Below are 27,776 nucleotides of genomic sequence, written 5' to 3'. Positions count from 1 at the left end.
CCGGACGCGACACAAATTCAGGGCCGCTCCAGACTGTGCGCAACACGTGGCCCGCAAAAGACGCTGGTCCTGTGAAGCAAGGCAAGAAATCGGCCTAGGAAGATATGGGATCGCCTTTCCTTTCTACGGCATTGCCAGCCATCATCATTTTTTGATTGAATAATACTAAATAAAATGTAAAAGCAAGAATAAGCCGCGAGAAGCCATGTTTCCTGCAGGGTCTGCGTCAGAGCTCCCCAGGCCCGGCTCCGGTCCCTGGCAAGAGGGGAGGGCGCGCGGACCACGGGATTCACGGGGTTCCCTGGGTGGGGGTGGAGGGCACCTGCAGCCGGGGCGTGGGAGTGTCTGGGGTCCCAAGTCACCAGCGCGGCGGGAAGCCGGCTCTGCAAAGCTCCAGCCTGGAATGGTCACCTTGGCCCAGATGGTGCCTCCCGCCCCCCGACTTCAAAGAGTTCTCTCTCCCTCCACTTATACAATAAAACAGGAGGGATCCGACTACTTGGAAAAGCGCCTTTTCAAACCGTTCTGGGCCTGCAGGCCAAGACGGCTTCCGCGCGTCCCCGGCAACCGCACCCGCCCGCGCAGCCGCAGAGGCCAGAAAAGTCCCGCTGGCTCGCGCTCGGCACCACCTCCGCCCGCCCTCACGGCCATACCACTCCAGCGGACCCCTCTGAAGTCCGAGAATGGTGCCTTCCCTAGCCTCTGATTGGCTAATCAGTAGAGGGCGTGGCCTCTGGATCCTGGTTCCGCGCGCTAGAGCCTGCTAGCCGCATTGCGAGCCGGGCAGGGAGCAAGCGCCATGGTGAGGAGTGGTTGTGGGTTGTGGGTGATGTGAAGGCCGTGGTTTAGGTCTGGATTAGAGTCTGAGCCAGGGCCTAAGCCAGGGCCTGCTCTGGGAGCGGGGTCGGGACTCGTGGGCCTAGCTGACTTTTGCGCCCCGACTCTCGTTCCAGGTTTTGCTACACGTGCTGTTCGAGCACGCGGTAGGCTACGCGCTGCTGGCGCTGAAGGAAGTGGAGGAGATCAGCCTGTTACTGCCGCAGGTGGGTGAGATGGGTGGGCTAGCCCGGCTGCACTGCAGCCCCTGGGGCCTTCGAACCCCAGCATGCACCGCGCGCTCCCACGTGGCCGGCCGCGCGGGTTAGGGAGGGCTAGACAGGGAAAGCAAGCTCTGGAGCAGGGGGTCTTTACCCTGACTCACGGTTAGAATCGCGTAAGAAGCACTTAGAAATAAGCCCCCAGATTCCGCCTCGAATGGATTAAAGCTGAACCCGAGATGTGGGGGTGAGGCTTTGGCATATTTTAATAATGTCTAGGGCTGATAATTGCTATTCTGCTACACCGCAGAGGCTAGAATGAAGGAAGGAAACCATACATCCTCTTTTGTCCCCACAGGTGGAGGAATGTGTGCTCAGCCTGGGCAAGTTCCACAACATTGTCCGTCTTGTGGCCTTCAATCCCTTTTCCTCATCCCAGGTTGCCTTGGAAAATGCCAATGCGGTGTCTGAAGGTGAGTTGGCCGCAGCCAAATCTTTCAAGGAGATAGTGAGATGTGGTTCCTGCTGATACTCTATTGGAGGGTTTATAGTATTTGCTTTTCTACATTTGGTTTGTTTGTGCTAGACAGTATTTGTGACCTGAAGGATGTAATTTAAAGCACATAATCCAGGATGTAGGTTTTATGAACTTGTGGGCACTGTAGAGAAAAATGATTCCTAAAAATTGGGGGTGGGAGGGCTATGCTTAAGTTTAAACACTAGTCTGGGTCTCTAACTTTCAATTGACTAGAAAGGGAAATTTTGGTAAATGTAGGTAAGCAAACGGGATTTGGTCCCTGAAGGCTAATAAGGTAGTAATATGTATTTTTCAGTTATGATTTTACACGTATGCATTTTACACATATGCTTTTGGACCTGAGTCCAGTTCCTCCCATGGTTGATCCAGGCTTTGCAGTGATGACTTGTAAATCTGTCAATCCCCTGAGTGTGATCATTGATGTCTCAATGTCTCTGAGCAATGCCTGAATGGGAGGGGTCTAGGCATGTCATCCCAGCATGCTTCCAGGGGACCAGCATGATCAGCTGAGCTTTTACAATTCAAACATCCTTCACCATCTTAGTGGGAACTATTTTTTTTTGCCTTGAGGCATTGTTCATGAGGACCTCCGCCTGCTCCTGGAGACCCACCTGCCATCCAAAAAGAAGAAAGTGCTTTTGGGGGTTGGGGATCCCAAGATTGGTGCTGCTATACAGGAGGAGTTAGGGTACAACTGCCAGACTGGAGGTGTGGTAGCCGAGATCCTGCGAGGTGAGGCTCTCCTGCCATTTTTTGACATTTTTAAGAGGGGTCTAAAAACTTGCTTGAGGTTGCAGCTTCCTGCTTGCTCACAGTCTTGCTCCCCTCTTAGGAGTTCGTCTGCACTTCCATAATCTGGTGAAGGGTCTGACTGACCTGTCAGCTTGTAAAGCCCAATTAGGGCTGGGACATAGTTATTCTCGTGCCAAAGTTAAGTTTAATGTGAACCGGGTGGACAACATGATCATCCAGTCCATTAGCCTCTTGGACCAACTGGATAAAGACATCAATACTTTCTCTATGCGTGTCAGGTAAGGGGCCACCCTTGATAGTGGAGTCTTTGGCCTATAGTTTAGGCAACTATCAGCCCTCAAATTGGGGCTGACAATCTTGTGGATAGAAGAACTGAGTAGGCTGGAGCTGGGCCTCCTGATGCTTACCACAGGCTGTGTTCTTACACTGACTGTATAGAAAGGGGAGGCAGAGTAAGCATACCCCATGTACACCTCAGCCCAGGCCCTGTGCCTGGTCTGCATTGTGAATGGGGAAACATGGAATTGCTGGAGGGATTTGAGTCTGACTTGTTCCATTTCTTCCAGGCAGAGGGCTAAAGCTATAGCTTTATATAGACATGGCAGCTAGGTCAGGAAGTGATTATACCTTTTTGCAGGGAATGGTACGGGTATCACTTTCCAGAACTGGTGAAGATCATCAATGACAATGCCACATACTGCCGCCTTGCCCAATTCATTGGAAACCGAAAAGAACTGAGTGAGGAAAAGTTGGAGAAGCTGGAGGAGCTGACAATGGATGGGGCCAAAGCTAAAGCTATTCTGGATGCCTCACGGTCCTCCATGGGTCAGTGCAGAGCCCGGCAGCTAGCATAAGGTATGGGACTGAATGTCTGGCCCCTCTGTTCACACTAGGTGTTTCCTAGGCATGGACATATCTGCCATCGACTTGATAAACATCGAGAGCTTCTCCAGTCGTGTGGTGTCTTTGTCAGAGTACCGCCAGAGCCTACACACTTACCTGCGCTCCAAGATGAGCCAAGTAGCCCCCAGCCTGTCAGCCCTAATTGGGGAAGCGGTGCGTCATGGGGAATACAAAAGTGGGGGATTAGGATTGTTACCATTCTGCACTGCTATTCTTCCTGACTGACCCACCATATATATTCCCCAGTTGTGCCTGATGGGGGGTAGAAAGCAGGGATTATTTGAATGACAACTCAGCAATCCCCACTTCTGAATTCTTCCTTGAATCTTTTTCTAGGTAGGTGCACGTCTCATTGCTCATGCTGGCAGCCTCACCAACCTGGCCAAGTATCCAGCATCCACAGTGCAGATCCTTGGGGCTGAAAAGGCCCTATTCAGGTACCAGTGAGGGCACCTGCCCATATCAGGTGCCACTTCTGGTACCCTCTACTTGTTTGGGGATCACAGTGATGGCTGACCGGGGCTCCCTGACCTATACAGGCCTCTGCTATGGGGGTGATGGCCAGTCCTGGTGTCTGAGTGATTCCTAGGGCCCAGCAAAGGGACCAAGTTTCCAGGTCAGCGACATTGTTTGCCTTCCCTCTGCCTCTGGGAGCTATGGGTTAGCTTGTGTTGGGGTCTAGCCCAGCCTGAAGCACACTCTGGAGACTTGGAGGGGAGGGGATGGGAGGAGCTGCTAATGGGGTTGAAATTTCTGATCTTAAACTCTCCGCTGAATATTCTCAGAGCCCTGAAGACAAGGGGTAACACACCAAAATATGGACTCATTTTCCATTCTACCTTCATTGGCCGAGCAGCTGCCAAGAACAAAGGCCGCATCTCCCGATACCTGGCAAACAAATGCAGTATTGCCTCACGAATCGATTGCTTCTCTGGTATGGGTGAGGAGGTTGGCACTTATGGGTGAGGGGCTGGGAGCCAGGGAGGCAAACTACCCTAGCAGCTTCTACAATGATGGTTAATATTTTTCGTCAACAGCAGTTCACCTAGTGAGTGTTGATAACTCTGGGTCTGAGTAAAGCTGAGGGTAGAGGGAATACTGGGAACGGGGGGTGGGGGGTAGTTTGTCCCTTTGAGGGCTGACAGGCTTTGTTTACTTACACACACACATCCAGAGGTTCCTACAAGTGTATTTGGGGAGAAGCTTCGAGAACAAGTTGAGGAGCGCCTGTCCTTCTATGAGACTGGAGAGATTCCACGGAAGAATCTGGATGTCATGAAGGAAGCAATGGTTCAGGTCAGTTTGGGTTTTGTAGGGTGGTAGAGAACTCTTAAGTAGCTGTTGGAGATGATGAACCATCTTGCTTAGCCTGACCTTGTGAAGTGGAGGCAAAAACAAAAACTGATTTAATGAGCCTGATCCAATAAAGACAGAGGTGACTATGGTAAACCAAGATCTTCAGGCCTTCTCAGAACTTCTTTTTTGCCAGGCAGAGGAAGCGGCTGCTGAGATTGCCAGGAAACTGGAGAAACAGGAGAAGAAGCGCTTAAAGAAGGAAAAAAAGCGATTGGCTGCACTTGCCCTGGCATCTTCAGGAAATAGCAGTAGCACTCCAGAGGAGTGTGAGGTCAGTCACCAGATCCACTCTCAGAGAAGTTTTTAGGTTGGATTCTCCCAGCAGAACAAAGGATGTGCCATGTCAAGCCATGGTCTGGTGTCCAGGCTTTTGGACCAAATCTCTTTAACTATCAAAATTCTTAACTACCTCTTGATTCTGTAGGAAGGAGATAGGTGCTGAGAGAACTTGCTCAAGAGCCCAGAGCTGGCTGTAGCACACACCTGTTTCCTGGGCAAGTGTGCTCTGTCCTCCGCAGCCTCCCAGGAGTCCTCAACCGGGGGTAGTATCAATGCCTGCTCTTGTTCTCAGATGTGTGTCCAGAAGTTTGTGTTCACAGTGGGGGTGGGGACAAAGGAGCTAGCTCTTCAATGCACCAGGTTAGAATCATTTCCTGTTTTCGTTTTAGTGCCTTTTGTGACCATTTCAGTCTCTTCTCTGGAACTTACATGATCACTCTAGTGTAACCAGCATGGTTTCCTGTAGGTTACTTATACAAATTTATTTAGAAAATTTTTTACGAGCCTTCCAGTTCTGACTTCTGAGAGTAGATGTCCAAAGTTAGACCCACACCATTAAACAACCATCCCAAAAGCACTGGGCAGTTGGTTTTCTGCTGCATCTTAATTTGGGGGGGGAGTGCACATACCATAGATAACACTGTCCTTATGCCTGTTTGCCCCTTTTCCCCTTTAGGAGATGAATGAAAAACCCAAAAAGAAGAAAAAACAAAAGCCCCAGGAGGTTCCTCAGGAGAATGGAATGGAGGAGCCATCTGTCTCTTACACCAAACCCAAGAAAAAGAGATCTTTTTCCAAGGAGGAATTGGTTAGTAGTGATCTTGAAGAGACAGCTGGTGGCAGCACAAGTCTTCCGAAGAGGAAGAAGTCTTCACCCAAGGAAGAAACAGCTAGCGAGCCTGAGGAGGTGAGCAGGAGTGTCTCCAAGAAAAAGAGGAGATTCTTTTCCAAGGAGGAGCCAGTCAGCAGTGGCCCTGAAGAGGCTGCTAGCAGCAAAACCAGCACCAAGAAAAAGAAAAAATTGCACAAAGCATCACAAGATTAAAACGGACATTCCTTGGGGGGCAGGGGCATACCCCAAGGTGACTTCCCACCCCATGTCCCAAACCCCAATAAAAACAAATTCACAAAAGCTGATATGCATGTTTTATTGGTAAACACCTTACACGAATATGGGCAGGACCTATGGGTGGGGCAGGGCAGCAATGACAGCCTCAGTGAAGTCGTGGCAAGTGGCATAGCCACCCATGTCAGAGGTTCGAACCTGTGGGGGAGAAGTGTCATCATCCTGTGACCTAGGTCCCACCCCTTAAAACCCCCACCGCCCAGTATAAGTTCCCTAAAGAAGCCAGCCCCAGGACAACCTAGGCTCTGCCCAGAAATCAATTATGGTCCACTGTCTAGAGGTTCAAGGTCTCTTCCCTGGTCCACTGTACTGAAGGGATGTGTAGGTAGTATGGTTCTTGTGAGGTTGGAGAGAATAAAGAGCTCTAGCCCCCATGGGGATGCAGGTGGCCGATGACAGACTTGATGAAGTCGGTTGTGGTGCTGTAGCCGCCCATGTCTCGAGTCCGCACCTACAGCCACCATCAGCAATAGCCGTGGGGAAGAAGAGAAGAGAGCCCATGAAGGGGGATAAGGGCAGCATAGTCAAGGAGATGGAACCCAAGAAAACAGATGGCCAAAAAGAAGATGCAATGCAGCAGGGATGAAAGGAGGTAGCCAGGTGAGGAGCAAATTACCCACTCTTCTGAGCCACTAGGAAAACTGCTGCAAGGTAGGATGGAAGGCTGAGCAGGAAGTGAGATGGGGAAGTGCACATCAGGATGAGGTTACCTTGGAAGAAATAAGATTGGGCTCCCAGGCATGGACAAGATGAAGCTGGTGCCTCATCCTGACTGCCTCTCCCTCCATTGCTCCACCCCCAGAGAGAGAACTGCAAGTTCTGCATTCAGATGACCATGAAAAGGGCAATGGATGGAGCAGCAAAGAGGGAACAGCAGATGGGAACTAAAAGAGGCAGAAAAGACCAAAAGGATGAAACAGCCAAGAGAATGAGGGTAAGAACAGCCCTGAAGAGGTCACAGAGCAAAAGATGTTCTGGGGACCTGGAGAAAAAGGAGACTCCTTGCAGGTTTCCCAGAGAGCAGTAACAAAACCTTGAACCAGCACCTTTCTAAACTCACCTTGCCAACTTTGATCACCTTCTTCACTGCATCTGCAATCATGCTGGAGTGATACTCAAGGCTGTCAATGTAGACAAGAAGAAACTTAAGATTGTCCACAACACTGTCACCTGTTTTCCCACCTATGCTCCCCTTACAACAACCAGCCTCCACCCGCTGCCTCCGTGACCTACTTGAGATGCCGTAACATGTTGGAAGCTGACAGCAGCATGGCTGTGGGGTTGGCTATATTCCTGCCCACTGCCTGAGCAAATGGGTGCCGGGCACCCTATGGAGAGAGGGGCAGGCCAGAGTTACTGGGAGGAAGCAGGCATATGCCGAGGCTGAGAAAGAGTATGATGGGAAAGAGGGAAGGCAGGCCACAGTCACTGAGAAGTGGGAATCATTGCATGGGTAGAAATGAGAAGAGACCTGAAGTAGGAGAAAGGACAGGTATAAATGACGGAAGGAGAAAGTGACCTCACTCACCGTCTCAAAAACTGCATACTCTGCACTGTAGCTCTCACCAGGGACCACACCAGCTCCCCCAACCAGGCCAGCAGCCAGATTGTCAATAATGTTGCCATAGAGATTGGGCATCACAAGCACATCAAACTGGTAGGGATTCTGCACCAGCTACGAAGTGAGATGTGGGCATGAAGAAGAGAAGTGAATTCTACTCCCTGCCCTTTCTCAGCATCATGAGAGTAGAGACATGGGGAGAAGGACTTACCTGCATGCAGCAATTGTCTATGATCATTGTCTCAAACTTGATTTTGGGGTACAATTCAGCGACTTCTTCACAGCACTGCAGGAACAATCCATCCCCAAGTTTCCTGCTCATGGGTCAAAGTGAACAGAATCAGCCAAGAATCAGACTACCTCCCAGGAACTTATCCCATGAAAAGATATGCCCCTCACATGATGTTAGCCTTGTGGACAGCTGTGACCTTGCTCCGCCCCTTCTTGGTGGCATAGTCAAAGGCAAACTTTGCAATCCGCTGAGACTTGGTTCGAGTGACAATCTTCAAGCATTCAATCACACCTCTCGCACTCTGAATGAGAAGAGAGAAGCAGCTGGGTAACATGGGAAAAAAGGATGAAGAGGAGATCTACCTCTCTCCTACATCCATTCTGGCCCTCCCCAGTTCCTGGGGCCTCACCTCATGTTCCAGAGAGCTATACTCTCCTTCTGTCTGCTCACGAATGATCACCAGGTCTAGATTGTTGTGCCGGGTCTTGTACCCAGGAAGTGACTTCACATGGACTACATTGGCAAACAAGTCCAACTTACGCCTAAGGGCAGACATAGCCATCAGCCCTGTGCTTGGTACCTAGTACCCCTCTGACCCATGACCTTCCACCCACCTACCTCAGTCTCATATCATAGGAAGCTAGTTCCCCCTTATACTCCATTGGGGTATGGATCTTTCCTGTACAAACAAAGTGGAGGAAGAATGTTAGTCAAAGGGTAAGTCCAAGCGAGCAGAGACCAGTGTCCAATCCCCCTAGGGACATAATGCAACCCAGACCCTCAACTTCCACTCCTACTCCCAAATCCATGACCTTAATTGCCTGTGGAGGCAAGAAGCAAATAATAATACAGTTAAAATAAGAAAAATTTAGTCCAGTACTTTATTTTTAGTCACCATACTTATGTCGAAACCACAAAATGACTTAAAAGGAGAACAGATTTTTTTTTTTTCCTCAACGAGCCTGGGTGTAACAGGTTTAGAAACAATGCTATGGTATTCTTCCTTTATGATTCTATGTCAACTTATTTGACATTTTCTCAGTCATCATTTACTGCAAATCAACTATATGTCAGGCAATAAAGGTATCGATTAAAAAAAAAAAAAAAAAACAACCACACGACCCCTGCCTTCAAGGATCACATAATGCATTAAAGAAGATTGTCCATACCCTATGCTATGTCCATGCCCTATTTCCCAGAATCTGTGAATGTGAACTGATTTGGGAAAAGGATCTTGGCAAACGTAATACAAATCTTGAGATGAAACTGTTCTAGATTCAGGTAAGCCCTAAACCCAAAGATAAATCTTTACAGAGCAAAGAAAGAATAAAGACACAGAGATACAGAGGGAAGAAAGCCTTATGAAACCAGAGATAGAGACAGGAGAATTGCATCCTAAGCTAAGGAACAACAAGCAGCAATAAAGGATTCTCCCCTAAGCCTTCAAACAGAGTGCTATCACCTTAATTTCAGTCTTTGTAGAATGGAGAGTAAATTTCTGTTATTTTTCGTTACCAAGTTTGTGGTAGTTTTTTATGGTAACTTTAGGAAACTAAAGCCATGAGTAAGCGAGGATTATGACAAGTGGAATCAAAGGAAGAACATTCTGGGCACAGGGAACGAAATTCATCAGGGCAACACATATATTCAGAAACTAACAGAGTTTAGGGCAGTCAAAAGGCACAAAACAAGCAGTGTGGAAACCAAGGTATAAAAGCTGAGGACCAGCAATATAAAGAACTTACTTTCCTATGCTAAGAGGTTGGGCTTGAAAAAGTCAGGCTGGTCTTTCCAAGGAAAATGATGTTAAAAAGAAAGAAGGAAATACCATAGCATTGTTTCTAAACCTGTTACACCTGTTACAAAAGAAAGGGGAAGAACTGAGGGCCGAAAAATCTAATGAAGAGAATAAAATAGAGCAGAGGAAGGGAAGACAGAAGAAAAAGAGCCATTAGAAGTGGCATTCTAGAACCACAACAAATAAGACTTGATAGATGATGTAGTCTCAGGATGGACACCAAACCCTTGATGACTTCCTACAGAGACAATTTACATGGCTCCTGGGTTCCCAATGGGAAGGAACAAAATCGAAGTATCAGTGGTGGGAGCTCTGGGAATGGGGTCAGGGACTTAATGAACACTGCTCTTTTGACTTTAAATGACACATGGGCAGGCTGGCAAGGGGGCACACGTACCAATGATAGCCACCTTGTTCTCCTTCATGGAACTCAGCACCTGATCCAGCTTCTCCTCAGAGGCCATATTCTGCACCTCACTCAGGTGATGCTCCTGGAACTCCACGGGAACAGCGGCAGCCTTCAGGGACAGGTCCCCAAAAAAGTGCAAGGTGAAAGTCGATCAAGTTCTTTTTAACACCCCGCATCTTCTCTGCAACCTCATGTTGCAGTCAGTCATGTTCAAGGACACTCACCTTGAACACCTCCTTGACAGCGTGCATGAGCTCAGGTCCCACGCCGTCTCCTGGCAGCATGGTCACTGGAAAAGCTCCCTCCACCCTCACATCTTCGGCCTGTCAATGCAGCCAGCAGAGTCAGAGCTGAGGTGGGGAGAGAAGGGGAGAACGCGGGGGGCAAGGGAGGACGCGGGTGGGGGGGAAAGCCTGGGGAGCTGCAAGCAGGGGATAGAGAGAGGTGTGGGCGAGACCGGAGCGGAACTCGCGCATACCTGGCTGGGCGAAGCGGCATGAGCAGTAGAGGAGGTACTCAGACCTCGCCATGTCCCAGGGTTTCGGGCGGAGACCACTGCCTACAACAGACATACAAGCCTAAAAGGGCAGATCTGGGACCCCCAGACCCCAAACACTGCGACGATCTTGCCTTCTCCAGAAAACCCTGGGGCGAACCCCCCGACCCCCCACCCAAGCCGGCCCGCCCTGCCCTCAGGCTCACTCGGGTCAGCCAGCGGACACAGCTCAGCGCCGCCATGTTGGCTGCCGGAAGGCGCGCAGGACGTGACGCAGGAAGCCGGCGCTGCCCTGGCCCTGACTTCCGGCGTGCTCAGGCGAGCTTGGTGGTTCTCCGTCTCCCGGGAACCTGCGCCACCTGCCCACCTTCCCTTTCGTGAGGAGGGTCACGGGACACCCAAGCATTTTGCCAATTGCTTTATTTCCAGTCGCCATATTTAATTTATGTCAAAATTTCCAAATAACCTTAAAGGAGAATGTGCGACTCCGTGCTTGTCGGATGAGTACCTGCGTTTAATGAGGCTGGGAAATAATCTTTTTTGTGTATATATGTTCATTATTTTTTTAACCAGTACTCACTGAATACTTATGTCAGGCCCTAGCGTCACTAAGGGACTGCCACACAGCACGTGGGAGAGGATGTGTATCTCCTTAAATCTCATAACGTGCCAGGGAAGCCAGAATTAGGCAAGGGTCAAATCCAGAGACTGGAGGGATTGGAATGTTAATTCCTTCAGAGCTCTTCCTCCACCCTTATCAAGAACCTGCCCCTGCTCCAACCTGTTGCTAAGGTAACCTGTCTCAGTAATTGCCCCTCCCTACAGGGAGTTGTAAAAGTTATTAATTAATGTGTCTTGGGCTGCTCCATCCAGGCCTTCCCCCGTCTTATCGGTGTAATGCCAGATTCGTGGGACCCCAGTAGACCTCCAGGAGCCGAATCCGATGCAATCACACAAGAGTCTTTATTACAAGCTGGAGCCTGGACTCACAACCATTCCGACACAGCGGTCCCAGGGAGTGAGTCCTGATCCTTTGTTCAGTGAGATTTTGGGTTTGGGGGGGGATACTCTATGCGTCACAACAACACACAGCAAATCATTCCATACTGTGGGAAAATCAAATAACAACTCTTTAACATTGATTAGCACATTCACTGGCGGGAACAAGTTGGGTAGGGGTGATTGTTTAGTACAAGAGTGGGATTCCTTTGAACGGATTGATTTAAGCCATGAGGGGTGTACGTGCTAAACTACATGGTTTCCCAACATGATATCAACCACCATAAACTACTAGGAGGTTATCTGGCATCCAGATATTTTCCGTCTCATGCTGATTGGTGGTTGCTAGGGGGTTGCTATGGGTCCTCACCTAGCCTAACTGAGTCAGGGACACCTGGCGCAGCAGATCTCTCCTGTTATTTGCAGATAAACAACTCAGCAGGGTGGGTATGGGCTTGGGAGTGCTCTGTGGGGTTTTCCAAGGACACGCTCCCTTCCTTGGACAGGCTTTGCTCTGAGGTAGAGGCTGGTTTCTCAAAAATGGAGTCACATCAGTTTCTCATCTGCTTCTCACCTTTTGGCCATGCACTGAGCAACTCTGAGCATCTCCTGGGCCTAGTCAGTATGCAGGAAGAAAAAAGATAAGGGAAAAGAGCAGGAGAACAAAGGAAGACTAGGACATATAAAAAGGCAAAAAACCCTGGCTTCTTGCGATACCAGGATACCAGCTACGGCCCCCATCTCCCTCTGGGGAGAAGTCTATGTTACCCCTTTTTAAGTAGTCCCTGCTTTATATGCTTGCTTCGGGGTGTTTCTCTAATGTTATACTTCAACATGTGCGGGCCATATCACCAGTTGCGTTGTTAATAGTTTTCCTCTTTGTTTTTCCCTATAGAGTCTTTTTCTTTTGCCCTGGGCAGTTGTTTCCCTAATACTGTGTTCCAGTACTTGCACTCCCCAAAGCAGGCCCATATTTGGTGCCAGAAATTAGTTGACACATGTGAGACGAAAGGGGAATTTCAGTATGATTTTTGAGACACCAGTCATGTGTTATTTTCAAGTGGCTATGCCTAAAAACAAAGTGCATCAGAAGATATGCCTAACCCAGTATCCTGGAAGCATGGATTTGAATCACCTGTCCAAGTGGACCAGGAGTATTGATTTAAAATGAAGACTTATGAGTTCTACCTCAGACTTGCTGAATCCAAATCTCAGGGTTGGAACCCCAGGGCCTCAGATAGGCTAAGAACATACTCTTATTAGGGAACTACACCCCCATATTTAACAGCTTACCCAGATGATATACAGTGAAGTTTAAGAACTACTAGAGAGGTTCTCTGGGTGATAAGTACCTCATCCAACCAAGCAGATAGCGGGGTGTTCCCCAGTGCAAGGGAGAGGATGCAGTGGTCCTAATAAGGAACCTTGCACAAGTTTTGTTTGACCTTATCTGAATTCCATGAGGAGGGATATTCTCTGTAGTAGTAAAATGAGAAGATGATAGTAGGTAATGTGTAAAAGTTTGGGTCCAATGAAAAGCACTATGTAAATATAAGGTTGATTATTATTAGAGTTAATATAATGTATTAATATAACATACTCCTCTACCTCCACTCATATATCCCATAAAATAAGCAAGAGAACACCACCACATTGTCTCTGTAGATTCCCAACTTTCACATTGGTCTTGCTGTTTACCACCATTTCTCTTCTCCAAATCAATGTGTGATGAAAAAAAAAAAGTGGAAAATTTACCTTTTTACAAATAAAACATTTTTATTTACTTCAGGACATTAAGAGTAGGAGAGAAGAGAGATGTTCCATTTTTATCCAATCCCTGATGAATATAAAGTGGAAGATTTACTCTTTTGAAAATAAAACTACATTTTCATTTACTTCAGAGCATTTAATGTGGAAAAGAAAATATATCATTTTTATCCAATCTCTGCTAATAATCTAATTCATTTTCTTAAGGATAACTGTGACCTCATTTCCATCTCTAAATTCTGCATGATCTGAACCCAACTTTACACTCAAAAAATATTTGCTGATATAATACTATATGTCTGTCACCAGGGTAAAGAGGATGGATGGAGATTACCAAATGACCTAGGTCAAGGAGATGACTAAAAGGCCATTGTGAGTGCAGTAAGTTCTTCAGGCCTTGAATCCCCACAAAGGCATCTTTCACCAGTACTGCCTAGTAATGGGGAAATCCAGTCAGGACCTTTGAAAAAGTTCCTTAACCAATCTCTTGAGTCAGGGAAGGAAGGTGATACCATCTTTTTCCTTTCTGTTATGAAATGTCCCCCACTTAGCACCAGAGGCCATAATAATCTGGCCATATATGAGTTCAGTGTGAGACTGAGTAAATTAAGTGTCAGTTTCCTAGAACTACAAGTCCTCTAATACAGGGGTCCTGACCTGGAGTCCATAAAGCTCCATTTGTCCTTTGTCCTTGAGTGAATCTAAATGGTGAAAATCCAAAAATCATATCCTAATTTTCAGCAACCTCTTAAGTGAAATTTAGCATTTCCTCTCATTTTGAATGTAGGTCTCAGATCATAGTGCTATCTGTAATGCCCTTGAATTTATAACTGATAGAAATTATATTTTCATACCCATTTCAGTTGTGACAATATCTTAAAATATAATTTACTCTCATCCCTACTTTGACAGTATTTGACCCAATGGTAGATCATGCTATTTAATGTATTAATAAAACAGCACACATACTACTATATTACATGGTAGCTTTTTTATTACTATAGACCAACATAATAGGCTTTCTTTGTAACCATTAAAAGGCCTTCCCTAAGAAGAAATACACAGGCTTCAACAGACTTCCAAAGAGGTCTCTGACACACAAAGCATTCAGAATTTCAGTGCTGTTAGATCTACTGAGTCTTTTTCTACAACCATGAGCAATCATAAAAGCACTATATAATAAATGACACTTCCTTGAAGATTGCAATCTGAGAACGAATTTTGGAAGAGGGATGATTTAATGTATGATTGAAAGACGAACAGGATTACAGAAGAAAAGTAACTACACTCCAGGGGAAAGTGGGTATGTAAGCAAAAGCTATGTTTTAGGTTCATCTAAGCAGAGCCCAAGACTAGGCTTGTGATGCAAGTGACTTATTGAATAAGTGTTCTCAGGAGAAACGTGAGTATGCAGAGTAAAGGGGAAAATGCCAAGCAAGATGTGGCCTCAGCTGGAGTTGACCTCAGTCTGCTCTCCTGGGAAGCTCTGAAGCATGAATAATATCTCAAAGTTGTCCCAATTTGAGACAAGGTTTAATAACTGCTTCAGCCTGGACAGACCAGGGAAAATACTCCAGAGAAGGAGGAGGTTGTAAGCAGTTAATAACTAATGTCTGAAGCAGTTGAGGGGTTGGAAGGAAGCTGTTACGTTGTAGAGTTGAGAATGAACATGGTGAACAAGGAAAGGGGCAGATGTGTGAGAAGATGGAGTGTATATAGCGAGGAGTAGAGTAATATTGGTGCAAATTCTAAGGCCAGAAGAAATGGAGGGAGATTTATAAGCAATACGAGAGATCCTATTGAGGTTGGAGACTGTAAAATTTATTGTGGTACAATTGTGTGTGGTTTCCATGGAGAAAGCAAGCACTTGGGTTCATCCAAAAGTGGTATTCTGCCAGAGAAAGGTACAGGGAGTTGAGTTGTACAATTGCTGGTAAAATGGAATCAGGAGGTAAATGATGACCAAAGAGATCTAATCAGTAGGCAAATAAGAAAAAAAATTAAAGATCCCAACGTATTCAAAGAGTAGTACTTGTGGGAGTCATTGAGCAAGCAAGATAAGAGAGGAGCCTATTCCACCCATACTTTGTAGGTGGAGCAGATGAGATAATGGAAATAGGTGTCAAGGAGAGCTTGAGGAGACCCTGCAGATGGAACTCAGACCCATAATATTGGATGGCCTAGCCTTGTCATCATGGGAGTGAACCAGCAATAGTGACTTTCACCAAGGCAAGGGGATGGCCTTCTGGAAGGAGTCCAAGTGTCATATCTTGATAAGTGGGAAAATCCAGGAGGTCAGAGATGGCAAAGAATGAGTGAGGTGATATCAATGACAGGGAAGACCCCCCCAATTTTCTAATAGTTTTAATATAAAAATTTGATAGATTATTTCTTAATATTTATGTTTTAGTTTTAGGTGGACACATACCTTTATTTTATTTTTTTATGTGGTGCTGAGGATTGAACCCAGAGCTTCATGAGTACTAGGTGAGTATTCTACTACTGAGACACAACCTCAGCCCTGCTAGAGTGTTTTTAGTTAGTTAGATACTAGGTAAATTTTTAAAATATTTAAGTTATGAGCAGGGCATGGTGCTACATTCCTGTGATCCAGTAACTGGGGAGACTGAGGCAGAAGGCTTACAAGTTAGATGCCAGCCTCAGCAATTCCATGAGACCCAAAGCAACTTAGCATACCCTACCTCAAAAAATAATAACATACAACATACCCATAGCAAAAACAAGAGGGGGGTTTAATTTTCACTCACAACGGAGTTCACCAATAGATGATCCAATGCAGAAATGACCCTTTACAATGCTAGTGGCACAGACTTGTTATCTTGCTGGCCCACTTTGCATGACCTTCATTCCCAAAGTTATTCCAGATCCAAGATAGTTATTCTAATTCCAGCATTCCAATCAGCAGGAATAAGGACAGGGAAGAAGAGGCCTACAGCCCCTTAATGATACGTCCTAAAGCTTGCACATGTTATTTACACCTGCATCTCACATAATACAGAAATGTGTCCATCTTTTCCCTCAAAATTATAAATTTTATTTCAGAAGTCCTCCTTGACTTTAAGATAAATGTGTTCTCAATTATTTTTTCTAATGCTGTTATGGTTTTGTGTAGTTTAGGTCATTAATCTATGTAAAATTTAGTTTTGTAAAAAGTCAGAGATAAAGACTAAGGTTTCTTTTTCTCACTCCAAAAAGTTTAACTAATTACTCCAGTATTATTTCTCCAGGTAAGAATTTTTACAATATCAAATACAGATGTTTCAGTGAAGAAAGAGACTGAAAAAGATTTTAGAAGATGGAAAGACATCCCATGTTCTTGAATAGGCAGAATTAATACTGTCAAAATGGCCTTACTACCAAAACAATATACAGATTCAATGCAAGCCCATTAAAATACCAATGAAATTCTTCACAGAATTAGAAAGAAACAATTCTTAGGTTCATTTGGAAGAATAAGACACACAGAATAGCCAAAGTAAGAAAAGTGAAGCAGGAGACATCACAATATCTGCTCTGAAACTATAATATAGAGCTGTAGTACCAAAAGCAGCATAGTATTGGCACCAAAATAGACATGAAGACAAATGGAATGGAATATAAGAAACAGAAACCAACAAACCTAAAGCTGTCTGATATTTGACAAAGATGCCCAAAACATGTTTTTTTTTTTTTTTTTTTTTTTTAAAAAAGAGTCTTTTAACAAATGGTGCTGGGAAAACTGATAGTTATATGTAGAAAAAAATGAAATTAGACCCCTATCGTTTACCCTGAACAAAATACAAATCAAAATGGATCAAAGGCTTAGGAATTAGACAGAAAACTTACAATTTCTGGAAGAAGACGTAGGGTCAACACTCCATCATATAGGTGTTGGCACAGACTTCCTTAACAAGACCTCCCAGAGCACAAGAAATAGAACCAAGAATCAATAAGGGGGATGACATTAAAATAAAAAGTTTTGAACAGTTAAGTAAAAGATTGAGAGTGTGAAGAGCCTAGAGAATGGGAGAAAATCTTGGCCAGATACTCCTCTGATAGGGGATTAATACCTAGAATATACGAAGAACTCAAAAAACTTGGCACCAAACAAACAACCCAATCAAAAAAATGGGAAAAAAAACCAAACAAACAAACAGAAACTTCTCAATAGAAGAAACACAAAAGGCCAATAAATACATGAAAAAAAAATGTTCAACATCCTAGCAATCAGAGAAATGCAAATCAAAACTACACTAAAATTTCATCTCACTCCAGTCAGAATGGCAATGATCAAGAATACAGACAACAATAAATACTGGCAAGGTTGTGGGGAGAAAGGAACATTCGTATGTTGTTGGTGGAACTGCAGACTAGTATAACCACTTTGGAAAGCAATTTGAAGATTTCTCAAAAAAACTAAGATGAAACCACCATTATCCCACTCCTAGGTATTTTCTCAAAAGATCTAAAATCGTCATACTACAGTGACATAGACTTATCAATATTTATAGTAGCACAATTCACAATAGCTAAATTATGGAATCAACCAGATGCCTGTCAATAGATGAATGGATTAATAAATAAATATATATATATAATATATATTCATTCAATGGAGTTCTACTCAGCTATAAAATCAATGAAATTATGGAATTTGCTGGTAAATGGATGGAAGTGGAGAATATCATGCCAAGTGAAATTAGCCAAACTCAGAAACACAAAAGTCAAAAATTTTCTCTTATATACAGAAGCTAGAGTAAAATATGGAAAGGAGGGAGGGAAGGATAAGATTATATAAGGAACAAATCAAATACAAATTAATAGACTGGTGAAAGGAAGTCTAGAAGAGAGAGTAAAGAAGGATAAGGGAAGGAGGGAAGACAAAAGAGAAAAAGGGGAAGGAACAAGGGGAATTGTGAACTGAAATCAAATTTCGTGCATATATGAGTTTGTAGGGACAAACCCAACTACTATGTATAACTATAAAGCTCTAAAAAGACAAAAAAAGGAAGAAAAATAAATTAATGGTGAAAATAGAATAACAGATGTTCCTTAACTTACAATGGGATTACATCCCAAAACACCCATTGTAAATTGAAAATATTGTTAAGTCAAAAAAAATTTTTATGCTGGACATGGTGGTGCATGCCTATAATCCCAGTGACTCAGATGGCTGAGGCAGAAAGATCACAAATTTGAGGCCAGCCTTAGCAATTTAGCAAGACCCTATCTTAAAATAAAAAATAAGAAAAGGTCTGAGGATATAGTTCAGTGGTAGATACCCCTGGCTTCGATTCTCATTATTTTTTAAAAATGCTCTGAACAACTAATCTACCAAACATCATAACTTAACCTAGCCTCGCCTACCTTAAATGTGCTCAGAATGCACACACGTCTAACACAAAACTTGTTTTATAATAAAGTGATGAATAGTTCATGTAACATTGAACAGTGTACAGAAAGTGAAAACCAGAATGATTGTACAGATATGCTTTCGCACTGGGGTAAAGTCAAAAGATCTTAATTCCCAACATCATAAATCAGGAACCATCTATACTAAATTACTATATACATATTAGGTCAAACAACATGAAACTGCTAATATCTATCATCTCACTCAGCCCTATTTTCTCAATTATACCAGTCACTTCTGGATATCATATATTTATTCTTTAAGTATACTATTGCTTATTTTTGTAGTGAACAACCTTGAGAAATGAGGTAATATCTCCCTCCAGGATAAAGTATAGGCTTGCTTATCCCACTATAAAACAGGTGGGTTCCCTAAGCTTGGTGTTCCTCCAATGCCACACAAACCCACTGCATATGCAATATCTATCAGGCTTCTTTTTTTTATTGGTTGTTCAAAACATTACAATGCTCTTGACATATCATATTTCATACATTTGATTCAAGTGGGTTATGAACTCCCATTTTTACCACGTGTACAGATTGCAGAATCACATTGATTACACATCCACGTTTATACATACTGCCATACTAGTGTCTGATGTATTTTGCTGCCTTTCCTATCCCCTTCCTATCCCCCCTCCCCTCCCCTCCCCTCCCATCTTCTCTCTCTACCCCGTCTACTGTCAGGCTTCTTCACATAATAAAGTCCTTCATCTCTGATCCAGGAGTCTTACCTTTGCCAGCATCCATGAACCAGTAAAAGGCTAATTACTAACTTATCAGCAGAGTAAATTCAAATGCCAGACGCTGACAGTTTTAGCAACAAGGATGGGATGCTAAAATACACATGGTTTTCTGGAAGAGGAAGGAAAGGACCCTGTGGACCAGATTAGGGAATACGAAAAAACTTCCTGGAATATGTTGGTGAATTTTTCTCACCCTAGTGGGTCACAGGATGAAAGTGTAAGAGTCTTACACTGTCCTACCTTTTAATGAAATCACAAAGTGAGAGGTAGTTACTTGAATGCTGCCTTGGTTCTTGCTCATGCTCCCTAATGCTGAGGGAGGAAGTGACGTCATGCCATTTAGGGAGCAAGCCCTGAAGCCCCACCCAAAAGGCAATATGAATGTGGCTGGCAATATGAATCAAAGAGTCCCCAAAGCTGAAATAAATGGTATCAACCATGATGTTTAATATGGAGCTTTAGGTGAATCAAAACCCCACAAATTTATTTGGTTGAGCCCCACAAGTGGCCACCCACATCCAAAAGTGAACACAAAGCCTTGCTTACTGGCAGTCTTGTTCTCTCCCTGGTCCCTCTCTTCCCTCTTCAGTTTACCCTCAGCTGCCTAAATGAAAAAGCTGAGTGTGCTAGGAGCTTCATGGTGGTAAGGACCTCAAAACTTACAGCTCTCTTGAGCCCAAGGTCCTAGGCCACCATCTTACCTAGCCATGTGGATGCATGCAGGGATGGTTGAAGGCACCAAGGACTGCAATGAAGGGTGGGCAAAAATGAAAGTGTTCCCTGGGCTCAAGCACCCTCTGGACAGATCTAGAGGTCCACAGGGAGAGAAGTAGCAGCAATGACAACTCTGAAACTAGAGGCCAAGGACAAATAAAAGCCTCCCAGCTGCCCACTATGAGGCTGTCATTTAAATGCATCTACATGTTAAAAGATATGTCCAGGGGAGGAGACCTAACAAAATACCCTGTATTTCCTGCTCTCCAAGCTGGAATTGTATGATCTGCAACTAGTAGCACCAACACTAAGCTCCTTGGTTTGTTTGCCCTTAATGGAAAAAAAAAATCACCCAAGTTCAACTAATGGGCTTTGAACAAAGTTTGCAGTAGAGAAGGCAAATTAAAGTAATATGGACTATTGGGACTTTGGCTCAATTCAATGCTTCCACTGTTGAATGTATTCCAATGCTGAATGTATCACTGGTACTGATGTTGTGCAGGCTTGCACTGATTGCCTGTAAGAATCAGAGCGGTCTCACTCAGAGAATGCTGCAGGTACAAAGATGTTTCCTGAGCCTTCTTGGAAGGTCCAGAAGAAGCGGTGTAGACTTTCAAGAAGAGAAAGGAAATCAGAGCATTGATCATTCAGTGACTATCAGATTACTGATAGGTCATTTTCCAGTGCAACAGCGCCCCCTGCTGGACATAGTCACCAAGCACATTTTCCCCCTTTTAAAAAAGGAAACTACTCTTATTACTGATCCTGAGGTCCTGTCACTGTCCATACTGAAGCCCCCATCTTGACATGTGTTACCTGAGATCCTGTGATTATTAAAAGAAGGGCACAAAAATCCTTACTTGTCAAATAGAAATGTTACATTCAAGAGCAAGCACAGTTGCCCTGGCTCTAGCATTATATGGATTTTTCATGAAAAAGTAGCAGCAAAATCCCTGTGGGGAAAATTTTTTTCCATACTTCACCACCTGAAGTAAAGCTCAAGTCACTGAGGGTTTCCTCAGTGCCTGGTCTGGCATGCTGGTGGTTTGGCTAAGCTGATGCCTTATGGTGTCCATGTTCAACCTACTGCCAACTATGCAGAATCAAAAGGGGGCATAGTCGCTCTGCTCAGTGGCTGTGAGGAAGGAGTACAGGGGTAAGTACAGAGTTGAGTTAGAAAAAAAAAACTGCAGCGCTGGGGTTGTGGCTCAGTGGAAGAGCGCTTGTCTAGCATGTGTGAGGCACTGGGTTCAGTTTTCAGCACCATGTATAAATAAATGAACTAAATAAAGGTCCATCAATGTCTAAAAAAATATTTTAAAAGAAAAAAAGGGCATGCTCTGTGCTTGAAATACATGGCGGGAGGAACTTCCCCTACCACTTTCATTGTTCAGGAGAAACAATAGGACAGCATTAAACAAGTGCAGACAGATCTGACACAACTGCTTGCCCCAAAGTAACTGAGGCTGTCATTTAAATGCATCTACATGTTAAAAGATATGTCCAGGGGAGGAGACCTAACACAATTTTAGGTACCTTTTTAACTGTGTGCATTGGTACAGTTGCAATGAAAGATTGCAAAGTAACTTATGAATATGCTAATTTCTAGTCCTCAAACATACACTGCTGTTCACCTCTTAATTTTCTTGCCATTCAACCTATGAGGTACCTACCTTTCCTCACCACTCTGCCAATAAAACAATCATATTTTATTGCTATTCTATGAAGCAGACACCTTGCCTTGCTATTCTGCCACCCTGCTATGTGAATCAATGCAACATATAATTCTTACTAACCTCTTTTGTTAGCTGAATTTAATTTCTATCCTGCATGAGCTAACAGACCCACAGAGCTGGTGACAGAACTCAAGGCAATGCTGATAGTCCTGAACAACACAGCCCATGATGAGCCTCACATTGCCACCATCTTCTGCTATTTCTAATGGCTTAGATGTCTTGTTCACAAGATTGGAGCCCACAAATTGTGGAAACAGAATCAGCTGCCCACCAGACAGCCTGGGTCACTGATGGAGATGCCCATGGTAAGGGTCCTTCTGGAATAAGACCAACCCATACCATCACCATCATTGCCGGGATCCATCATCAAACCAGACATGGCAGCACATGCACCATCATAGGCTAGGTGCAATGCAAATAACTCTTAGGTTCTGATGCAGAAGCCACCACTTCTTGCCAGGCAAGAATCACCTCCTCTTGGCCTCTTGCTGGGTAATGATCAGGACAAAGGGATAGAAGATTGCATACAGCTATTCTGAAAGTTGGGGTCTGATCATTCTTGACAATGGTGCTTTTGCTTTTTCTTTTCTTTTTTTCCTTTTTTTCTGTAACAGCAACCCCAGGCCAGCCGGGTTGGTAAATACTCCAGGTGTCAGTCTGGCAAACATAATTCTAATTCTGATTTAGCACCTAGATTCTCTTGATGGATTAATGTGGTCCTAGATCACAAAGGTAATGGCCACTTGGCTGAGCACACCATGTGCCAAGCCTCCCACACCAGCCCACACAGGCCAAGTTGGGAGAAAAAACAAGTCTCTGAACATTTCATTTAAAAAGGCTTTAGTCCTTCTCATGCCCAGCCCATCCAAAAGGTCTAGGTATGATTAGGGAAAGATTAGAAAAAAGATGAAGTTATAGCTACTGGAATGGCATACACTGTTTTCACAGCCATCGAGGCCTAGTAAAAAGACACCTTCAGACACAGGAAGGTACAGACAGTGGGGAGAGATTAATGTGCCCCTTGTTCCCTAGATTCAGCACTGCAGCCTCGCAAAACCATCATCTGGTCCATCTGAGTTGAGCAGCAGCTTCAGCTGACAACCCGACGCCCTCTAAATTGATCATGCTGCCCAGGTGATATGAAAACAGAAATGCATATGGGCAAAGCCAGTTCTCAATTATTCAGTTATGCCCTGTTATGGCAGTTCCTGAATATGGAAGCTCCTCCATGACGCATGTACAACAACATTCAGCACAACCTTGTTTCAATCTGGTACAAATGCATGTGCTTTTCCTGTAACCCAAGTGGCCTTAGTTCATGTATAGTGACCAAAGCTGCAGCTATTTGGTGACATATACTATGTGGCTGAACCAAACTAGTTTCATGGTGATCCAAATCAAATTCAGCTACCAATCCTGAATTGAAGTGATATGTTACTCTTTGGGGTTGTATGTCTGTATGTGGGGGTGTGGATTGTCTCTCTATTAGCAATGGGGACTGACTTTTGGCTCATTATTCCTTCCTATAATTATTGTAGTGACATCAAAGATAAGCTAAAACTCATTTGTGCATGTTGTAATGGATAATGTCCTGGACTTAGACTATATCCTGGCTGTCTAAAATAAGATCTAAAAGTCCCCTTGGAATATATTCATAGGTGACTGGGGCTGAAACCTTGGATGGCGTGATTGAAGCTAATACCGAAGATTGGCTTCATCTTACTATCTGAAGTTCTCTTGATAGTAGCCCTAAATTCCAAATGAAACAAATTGAACAGATGTGGGCCCAGCCTCTTGATCATATTAATTGGAGTGGTGAATGGAGCGACATATTGGTGTGAATATTCAAGTTTAGCCAAGAATATGTGGTGCCAACTGTTAGAGACAAGCTACCATTGGCCCTGAACATCCTTAAATGTCCCATTGGCCATGTCCTAATTTAGGTTTTTGCTCTTTCTTACCTGAACTATTCCTACCCAACTCCAGATACCACTAGAAGATATAAGTTTTGCCTGAAATCTATAAATTGGAGGGTTCAGGTCCCTAAGAAGAATACAAAATTGTGAATGCAAAATTACATATAACCATCACAAGAAACCCTGAAGGCATCTTGGAAGGAGCCAGTGTGGATGAGATCCTGAAGACTAAACCTCATGAAGAATCAGCCTCTGCCAGGCCCTCTCCCCTTTACCCAGGAAAAGAAGAGGAACAGGGCCTAGGGCTATGGCTAAGTGGTAGCGCATTGCATGGCATGTGTGAGGCACTGGGTTCGATTCTCAGTACCACATATAAATAAATAAAATAAAAATCTATCAACAACTAAAACAATATTTTTAAAAAAGAAGAGGAATAGGCCCTTCCTGCCCATCCCCTGACACTCCCCTCACCCTTTACCTTGCCCTGCTCTACTTCAGGGGTGATGGCTTCCTTTCCTGTTGCCTGCTGCCCCACCCACCCATGAACAATCTGAAAAAGTGTTTGATCTTGTTCCATCAGTAAAATACATATATGTGGACTTTTGGTTGAAGATTTTTTTTCCCACTGCTTATGAATAGCTAAGAGGTAGTCAGCCTGGGATAGTGATGGGTACTGTTCTGGTGTAGGGTTAGAAAGCCGTAGGCCCTGGAGCCTCTCTGCAAGCCAGAGGATGAACAAAAGGGGACAGCAGGGCTCTGCAAAATACCATGGAGTGGGCCTCTCTTGTTGCACAGAGAAAGTCCCTTCCTACTCCACAGTGAGGACTGAGACCGATAGTCTTTGAGGTTGTGATTGGCAGGGGTGTGGACAGCCAGGAATAAGGAGGGGACATATCCAGACTTTGCTCCAGCCCAGAAATCGGAAATAGGAACTCAACTCTCCAGCCCAAGGGTCCACCATTATCGCTGCCGTTGTGTTATTATTCAAGATTAAATAACTCAGCCTGGATGCCATGAGTGGCGTGGATCCGAAGGGAAGACTAACACTTGTGGTGTGGTTTTTTTTTTTTGTTTGTTTTCTGAAACGATTGAGGAAACTTCAGGAGTCAACAGAGAGTTGGAGTACAGTTTCCAGGAAAAATTCTGGAATGGCCCTCATCTTTTTTTGTTTTCTCTGTGGAACTCCATGAGTTGCCATAACTAGTGCATACTTTAATTTTCCTATTCTTGCATTTTAATTCCCATCAGGGTAATTAACAGGAAGTGGATCCAAGTGCCAGACTGACATTCTGGGACCTCCAGGGGGCGCTTCTGCACAACATACATCCTGGGCAAGGGTAGCTCAGCTTAATACACCACCTTGAATCTGTTTTCTATGGTTTGAACTTACCTCAGGTGAAAAACAAACAACAACAAAAAAGGGGGGAATCCCCCCTCTTTTGACTTAAAAAATGTTGTTCTACGGTCAGACTAATTCCAAGCCCCTTAGTGTGGCATGCCAGGCACCAGCATGATGCTAAAAACCTTTCATCTTTGAAAGGGATTGCAGCAAATTCACTGGTTCATTTCTGCTTGTCATTTTGTAGGGTGATCCTTCTGCCCCAGAAGCCCTTCTCCTGTCTCAGGCTAAGGCCCTTCTTCTGCATTTGTCCCTGCTTCTGCCTCCCAGAGTACTCTGGAGTGATATTGAGTGCTTTCCAGTCTCCCACCACCAGGCCTTGAGCTCCATAAGGATGGGGCTCATTTTATTCTTCACTTATTTTCTAGCACTGAACACAAGACAAGAGCATAAATATCATGAAGGGGAAGGGTGAGGCAGAGGCTCCAGCCTGGGTTTTGGGGGTGAACCCAGGCCTACAGAAGGGAGTGACATTCTCAGTAGGCTTTGATCTAGCCTCTTCTGTCACCACCACCCCTCCAATTCTGTATTCACAGTCATAGCAGGCCCCCCAAATTCCTGTCTATGAAGCAGTTGCAGCAGGTAGAAATGGGGAATCTGCCAAAGGAACTGAGATAAATAATGCAAAATAAAAACATATGGAATTCCAAGAAACGGACTTTCAACTCAGGATCTCTGATCCCAAGGACCAACTCTGAATTCGTGCACTGGCCTCTCTATCTGGGGCCCTCATCACCCACAGGCTTTGCTCCTTAGATCTGTAGCTCTAACCCAGAAACCCTTCTCTGGGGCTGCAGGTTCTGGGAACCTTCTTATGCCATCCTGGCCGGCTCCTTTCTATTCCATGGGGTCAGGACAGAATCAAAACCCATGCAAGTCAAGAGCCTGCCCCAACTTATGACTGATTTCCTTTCTGTCACAGCCTAATTCTGAGTATCTGTCTGCTAAAACTACCTTGGGGAGAATTTTCTGGAAACATGATGCAACACTATTAAAGGCATAGGGACCCTGTTGCCTCTTGACACAAAGGTGTCGCCTAAGTGAGGGCATTCCTGCTGCACGGGACAGTAGAACAAACTCACTTGGAGCTGGGAGTGTGTGAACTGAGTTTGAGCAGTGATGAGCATTTCCATGTTAAATGAACAAGGAACTCTCGTAAGGGAAGAGAAGGAAAGTTGGCTGGCAAGAGAAACTGGATCAGTCATCAAAGGACCTAGAATTTCCCTAAGCTGAATTGCTAAATGTCTTTTTTGGGAGCCCTGAGAGACACTTCTTAACAATTCTTAAGCAGGTGATGGCCCAATTCAAGCAGGAGGATGGAGGATGGAGGATGTTTGGGGAGTGAGCAGCTGACCGGGAGATAGATGAGGAGGCTATGGCTGGACAGGGCATATATCTCCTCCAAGCCAGGGTGGAGTCCACTGGAGAAGTACATTTCTGGAGGCTGAAGCAGGAGAATCCCAAGTTTGAGGCAAGCCTCAGCAGCTTAGTGAGGTCCTAAGGAACTTAGCAAGATCTTGTCACAAAATAAAAAAAAAAAATTAAAAAGGGCTGAGGATGTGACTCAGTATTTAAGCACCCCTGGGTCCAATCCCTGGTACCCCAAAAATATTCTCTGTGAGCACTGAGTCAGGGAGAGGGACATGGAAGAGAGAATACTTAAAACCTGACAAACAGGGGACAGAAAAGTATTAAAAATAATTCAAGTCCTAACCCTGGTGCAGAGCAGGAGGAGGTGATATGAGAAATGCACAGGGAAGCACTGGTTTTTAGGAAATGAGTGTGTGGATACCAAACAGCTCCACCAAGGCCAACATGCAGAGCCACGTGTGATAGAGACACTTCCTGTAAGTGGATGCTCTTCTCCTGTGCCATGGTCTAGCCCAGCTCTGTCCTCAGTTGATGGTCAGCACACACAGAAGCATGACAGAGGCCCAATGCTAGGAGATCATTTCTCCAAAAATGGTCTCTAAGACTGTGCAAGCACAGAGCACTCCTCTGAGAGGAGAAAAAGAGACGGGAACAAGTGCAGCAGCCCTGGAATGCTTAGGGAGTAGGAGAAGAAGCAGTCAGTGCTCTGGTCATCAGGATGGCTTCCCCAGGATCATGGGAGGAGGAGGGGGAGGTGGAGGAGGAGGAGGTATGGTGAGGCCATGCTTCAGGAGGTCAGAGGGCCTGGAGCACCAGAGAGATCACTGAGTCTGAAAGCAGAAGCAAGCAAGCAGCTGGGCTCCAGGAGGGGCTTGCTGGGGCTGCATCCTTGGAGGAGTGCTCCTGTGAACTTTCTCAGAAAGTTCCCTAGCTGCCTCTCTTTGCAAAATCCATTCCTCTCTTATTAGTTCCTAGCACAGAATTCATCTGGCCCTTGACCCAGGAGCAGAGCCATTTCTGCCCCTCTCCCCACATTCTGAAGAAAGAAATGGGAACAAGAGAAATTCTTTTAAGAATGGGGTGATCTAAGCCTGGCGCAGTGGTGCACACCTGAAACCCCAGGGGCTTGGGAGGCTGAGACAGGAGGATCTCAAGTTTAAAGCCAGCTTCAGTAATTTAACAAGGCCCTAAGCAACTCAGTGAGACCCTGTCTTTAAAAAAACGGGGG

General features: G+C 44.8%; 2 protein-coding genes, 1 long non-coding RNA gene and 5 other non-coding genes across 11 annotated transcripts; 7 read left to right on the top strand and 1 right to left on the bottom strand.

Moving 5' to 3' along the window:
* The first annotated feature begins 730 nt into the window (after positions 1 to 730).
* On the top strand, positions 731 to 6,003 carry Nop56 (NOP56 ribonucleoprotein). 2 transcript variants are annotated; one of them, XM_027954386.3, is made up of 12 exons: positions 731 to 802; positions 954 to 1,043; positions 1,396 to 1,510; positions 2,146 to 2,307; positions 2,408 to 2,606; positions 2,966 to 3,153; positions 3,233 to 3,384; positions 3,568 to 3,668; positions 4,017 to 4,165; positions 4,406 to 4,527; positions 4,721 to 4,858; positions 5,543 to 6,003. In XM_027954386.3, exons 1-12 carry the CDS (start codon positions 800 to 802, stop codon positions 5,909 to 5,911), a joined length of 1,788 nt encoding a protein of 595 aa, XP_027810187.1. In that variant the 5' UTR covers positions 731 to 799; the 3' UTR covers positions 5,912 to 6,003. The 2 variants fall into 2 exon arrangements, with proteins under 2 accessions (XP_027810187.1, XP_027810183.1); XM_027954382.2 differs by having other exon boundaries at positions 4,017 to 4,171.
* LOC114081030 (small nucleolar RNA SNORD110) lies at positions 1,948 to 2,017 on the top strand. The gene has a single exon (XR_003580697.1). It is a non-coding gene; the product is annotated as a small nucleolar RNA SNORD110 (small nucleolar RNA).
* LOC114081369 (small nucleolar RNA SNORA51) lies at positions 2,719 to 2,850 on the top strand. The gene has a single exon (XR_003580789.1). It is a non-coding gene; the product is annotated as a small nucleolar RNA SNORA51 (small nucleolar RNA).
* On the top strand, positions 3,730 to 3,815 carry LOC114081026 (small nucleolar RNA SNORD86). The gene has a single exon (XR_003580696.1). It is a non-coding gene; the product is annotated as a small nucleolar RNA SNORD86 (small nucleolar RNA).
* LOC114081335 (small nucleolar RNA SNORD56) lies at positions 4,237 to 4,309 on the top strand. Its single transcript, XR_003580781.1, has one exon. It is a non-coding gene; the product is annotated as a small nucleolar RNA SNORD56 (small nucleolar RNA).
* LOC114081328 (small nucleolar RNA SNORD57) lies at positions 4,574 to 4,653 on the top strand. The gene has a single exon (XR_003580780.1). It is a non-coding gene; the product is annotated as a small nucleolar RNA SNORD57 (small nucleolar RNA).
* Positions 6,001 to 10,799, bottom strand: Idh3b (isocitrate dehydrogenase (NAD(+)) 3 non-catalytic subunit beta). 2 transcript variants are annotated; one of them, XM_027954398.2, is made up of 12 exons: positions 10,695 to 10,799; positions 10,471 to 10,551; positions 10,217 to 10,315; positions 9,981 to 10,101; positions 8,404 to 8,464; positions 8,195 to 8,327; positions 7,953 to 8,086; positions 7,765 to 7,867; positions 7,521 to 7,667; positions 7,226 to 7,320; positions 7,053 to 7,113; positions 6,001 to 6,443 (listed from the first exon to the last, which is right to left on the bottom strand). In XM_027954398.2, the coding sequence occupies exons 1-12, from the start codon at positions 10,728 to 10,730 to the stop codon at positions 6,357 to 6,359; spliced, it is 1,158 nt and encodes a 385-aa protein (XP_027810199.2). In that variant the 5' UTR covers positions 10,731 to 10,799; the 3' UTR covers positions 6,001 to 6,356. The 2 variants fall into 2 exon arrangements, with proteins under 2 accessions (XP_027810199.2, XP_027810206.2); XM_027954405.2 differs by having other exon boundaries at positions 6,001 to 6,130.
* On the top strand, positions 10,272 to 24,319 carry LOC139704759 (uncharacterized). Of its 2 annotated transcripts, none has more exons than XR_011706745.1 (4): positions 10,272 to 10,347; positions 11,362 to 11,506; positions 15,665 to 15,741; positions 22,895 to 24,319. It is a non-coding gene; the product is annotated as an uncharacterized lncRNA (long non-coding RNA). The 2 variants fall into 2 exon arrangements; XR_011706744.1 differs by lacking the exon at positions 10,272 to 10,347 and adding an exon at positions 10,821 to 11,280.
* The last annotated feature ends 3,457 nt before the right edge of the window (positions 24,320 to 27,776 follow it).

The sequence above is a fragment of the Marmota flaviventris genome, chromosome 2 (assembly GCF_047511675.1).
Source record: "Marmota flaviventris isolate mMarFla1 chromosome 2, mMarFla1.hap1, whole genome shotgun sequence".
NCBI lineage: Eukaryota > Metazoa > Chordata > Mammalia > Rodentia > Sciuridae > Marmota > Marmota flaviventris.
This window is presented reverse-complemented; position numbering and strand designations above follow the sequence as displayed.

Bases quoted from the DNA above. Each gene is read 5' to 3' on its own strand.
- Nop56 (XM_027954382.2), top strand. The intron at 2,607-2,965 runs GTAAGGGGCCAC...ACCTTTTTGCAG, and splicing joins ACTTTCTCTATGCGTGTCAG to GGAATGGTACGGGTATCACT. The intron at 4,528-4,720 runs GTCAGTTTGGGT...CTTTTTTGCCAG, and splicing joins TGAAGGAAGCAATGGTTCAG to GCAGAGGAAGCGGCTGCTGA.
- Idh3b (XM_027954398.2), bottom strand. From the start codon at position 10,730: ATGGCGGCGCTGAGCTGTGTCCGCTGGCTGACCCGA. The intron at 7,321-7,520 runs GTGAGTGAGGTC...CTCTCTCCATAG, and splicing joins AGTATGCAGTTTTTGAGACG to GGTGCCCGGCACCCATTTGC. The intron at 7,114-7,225 runs GTAGGTCACGGA...CTACATTGACAG, and splicing joins AACATGTTACGGCATCTCAA to CCTTGAGTATCACTCCAGCA.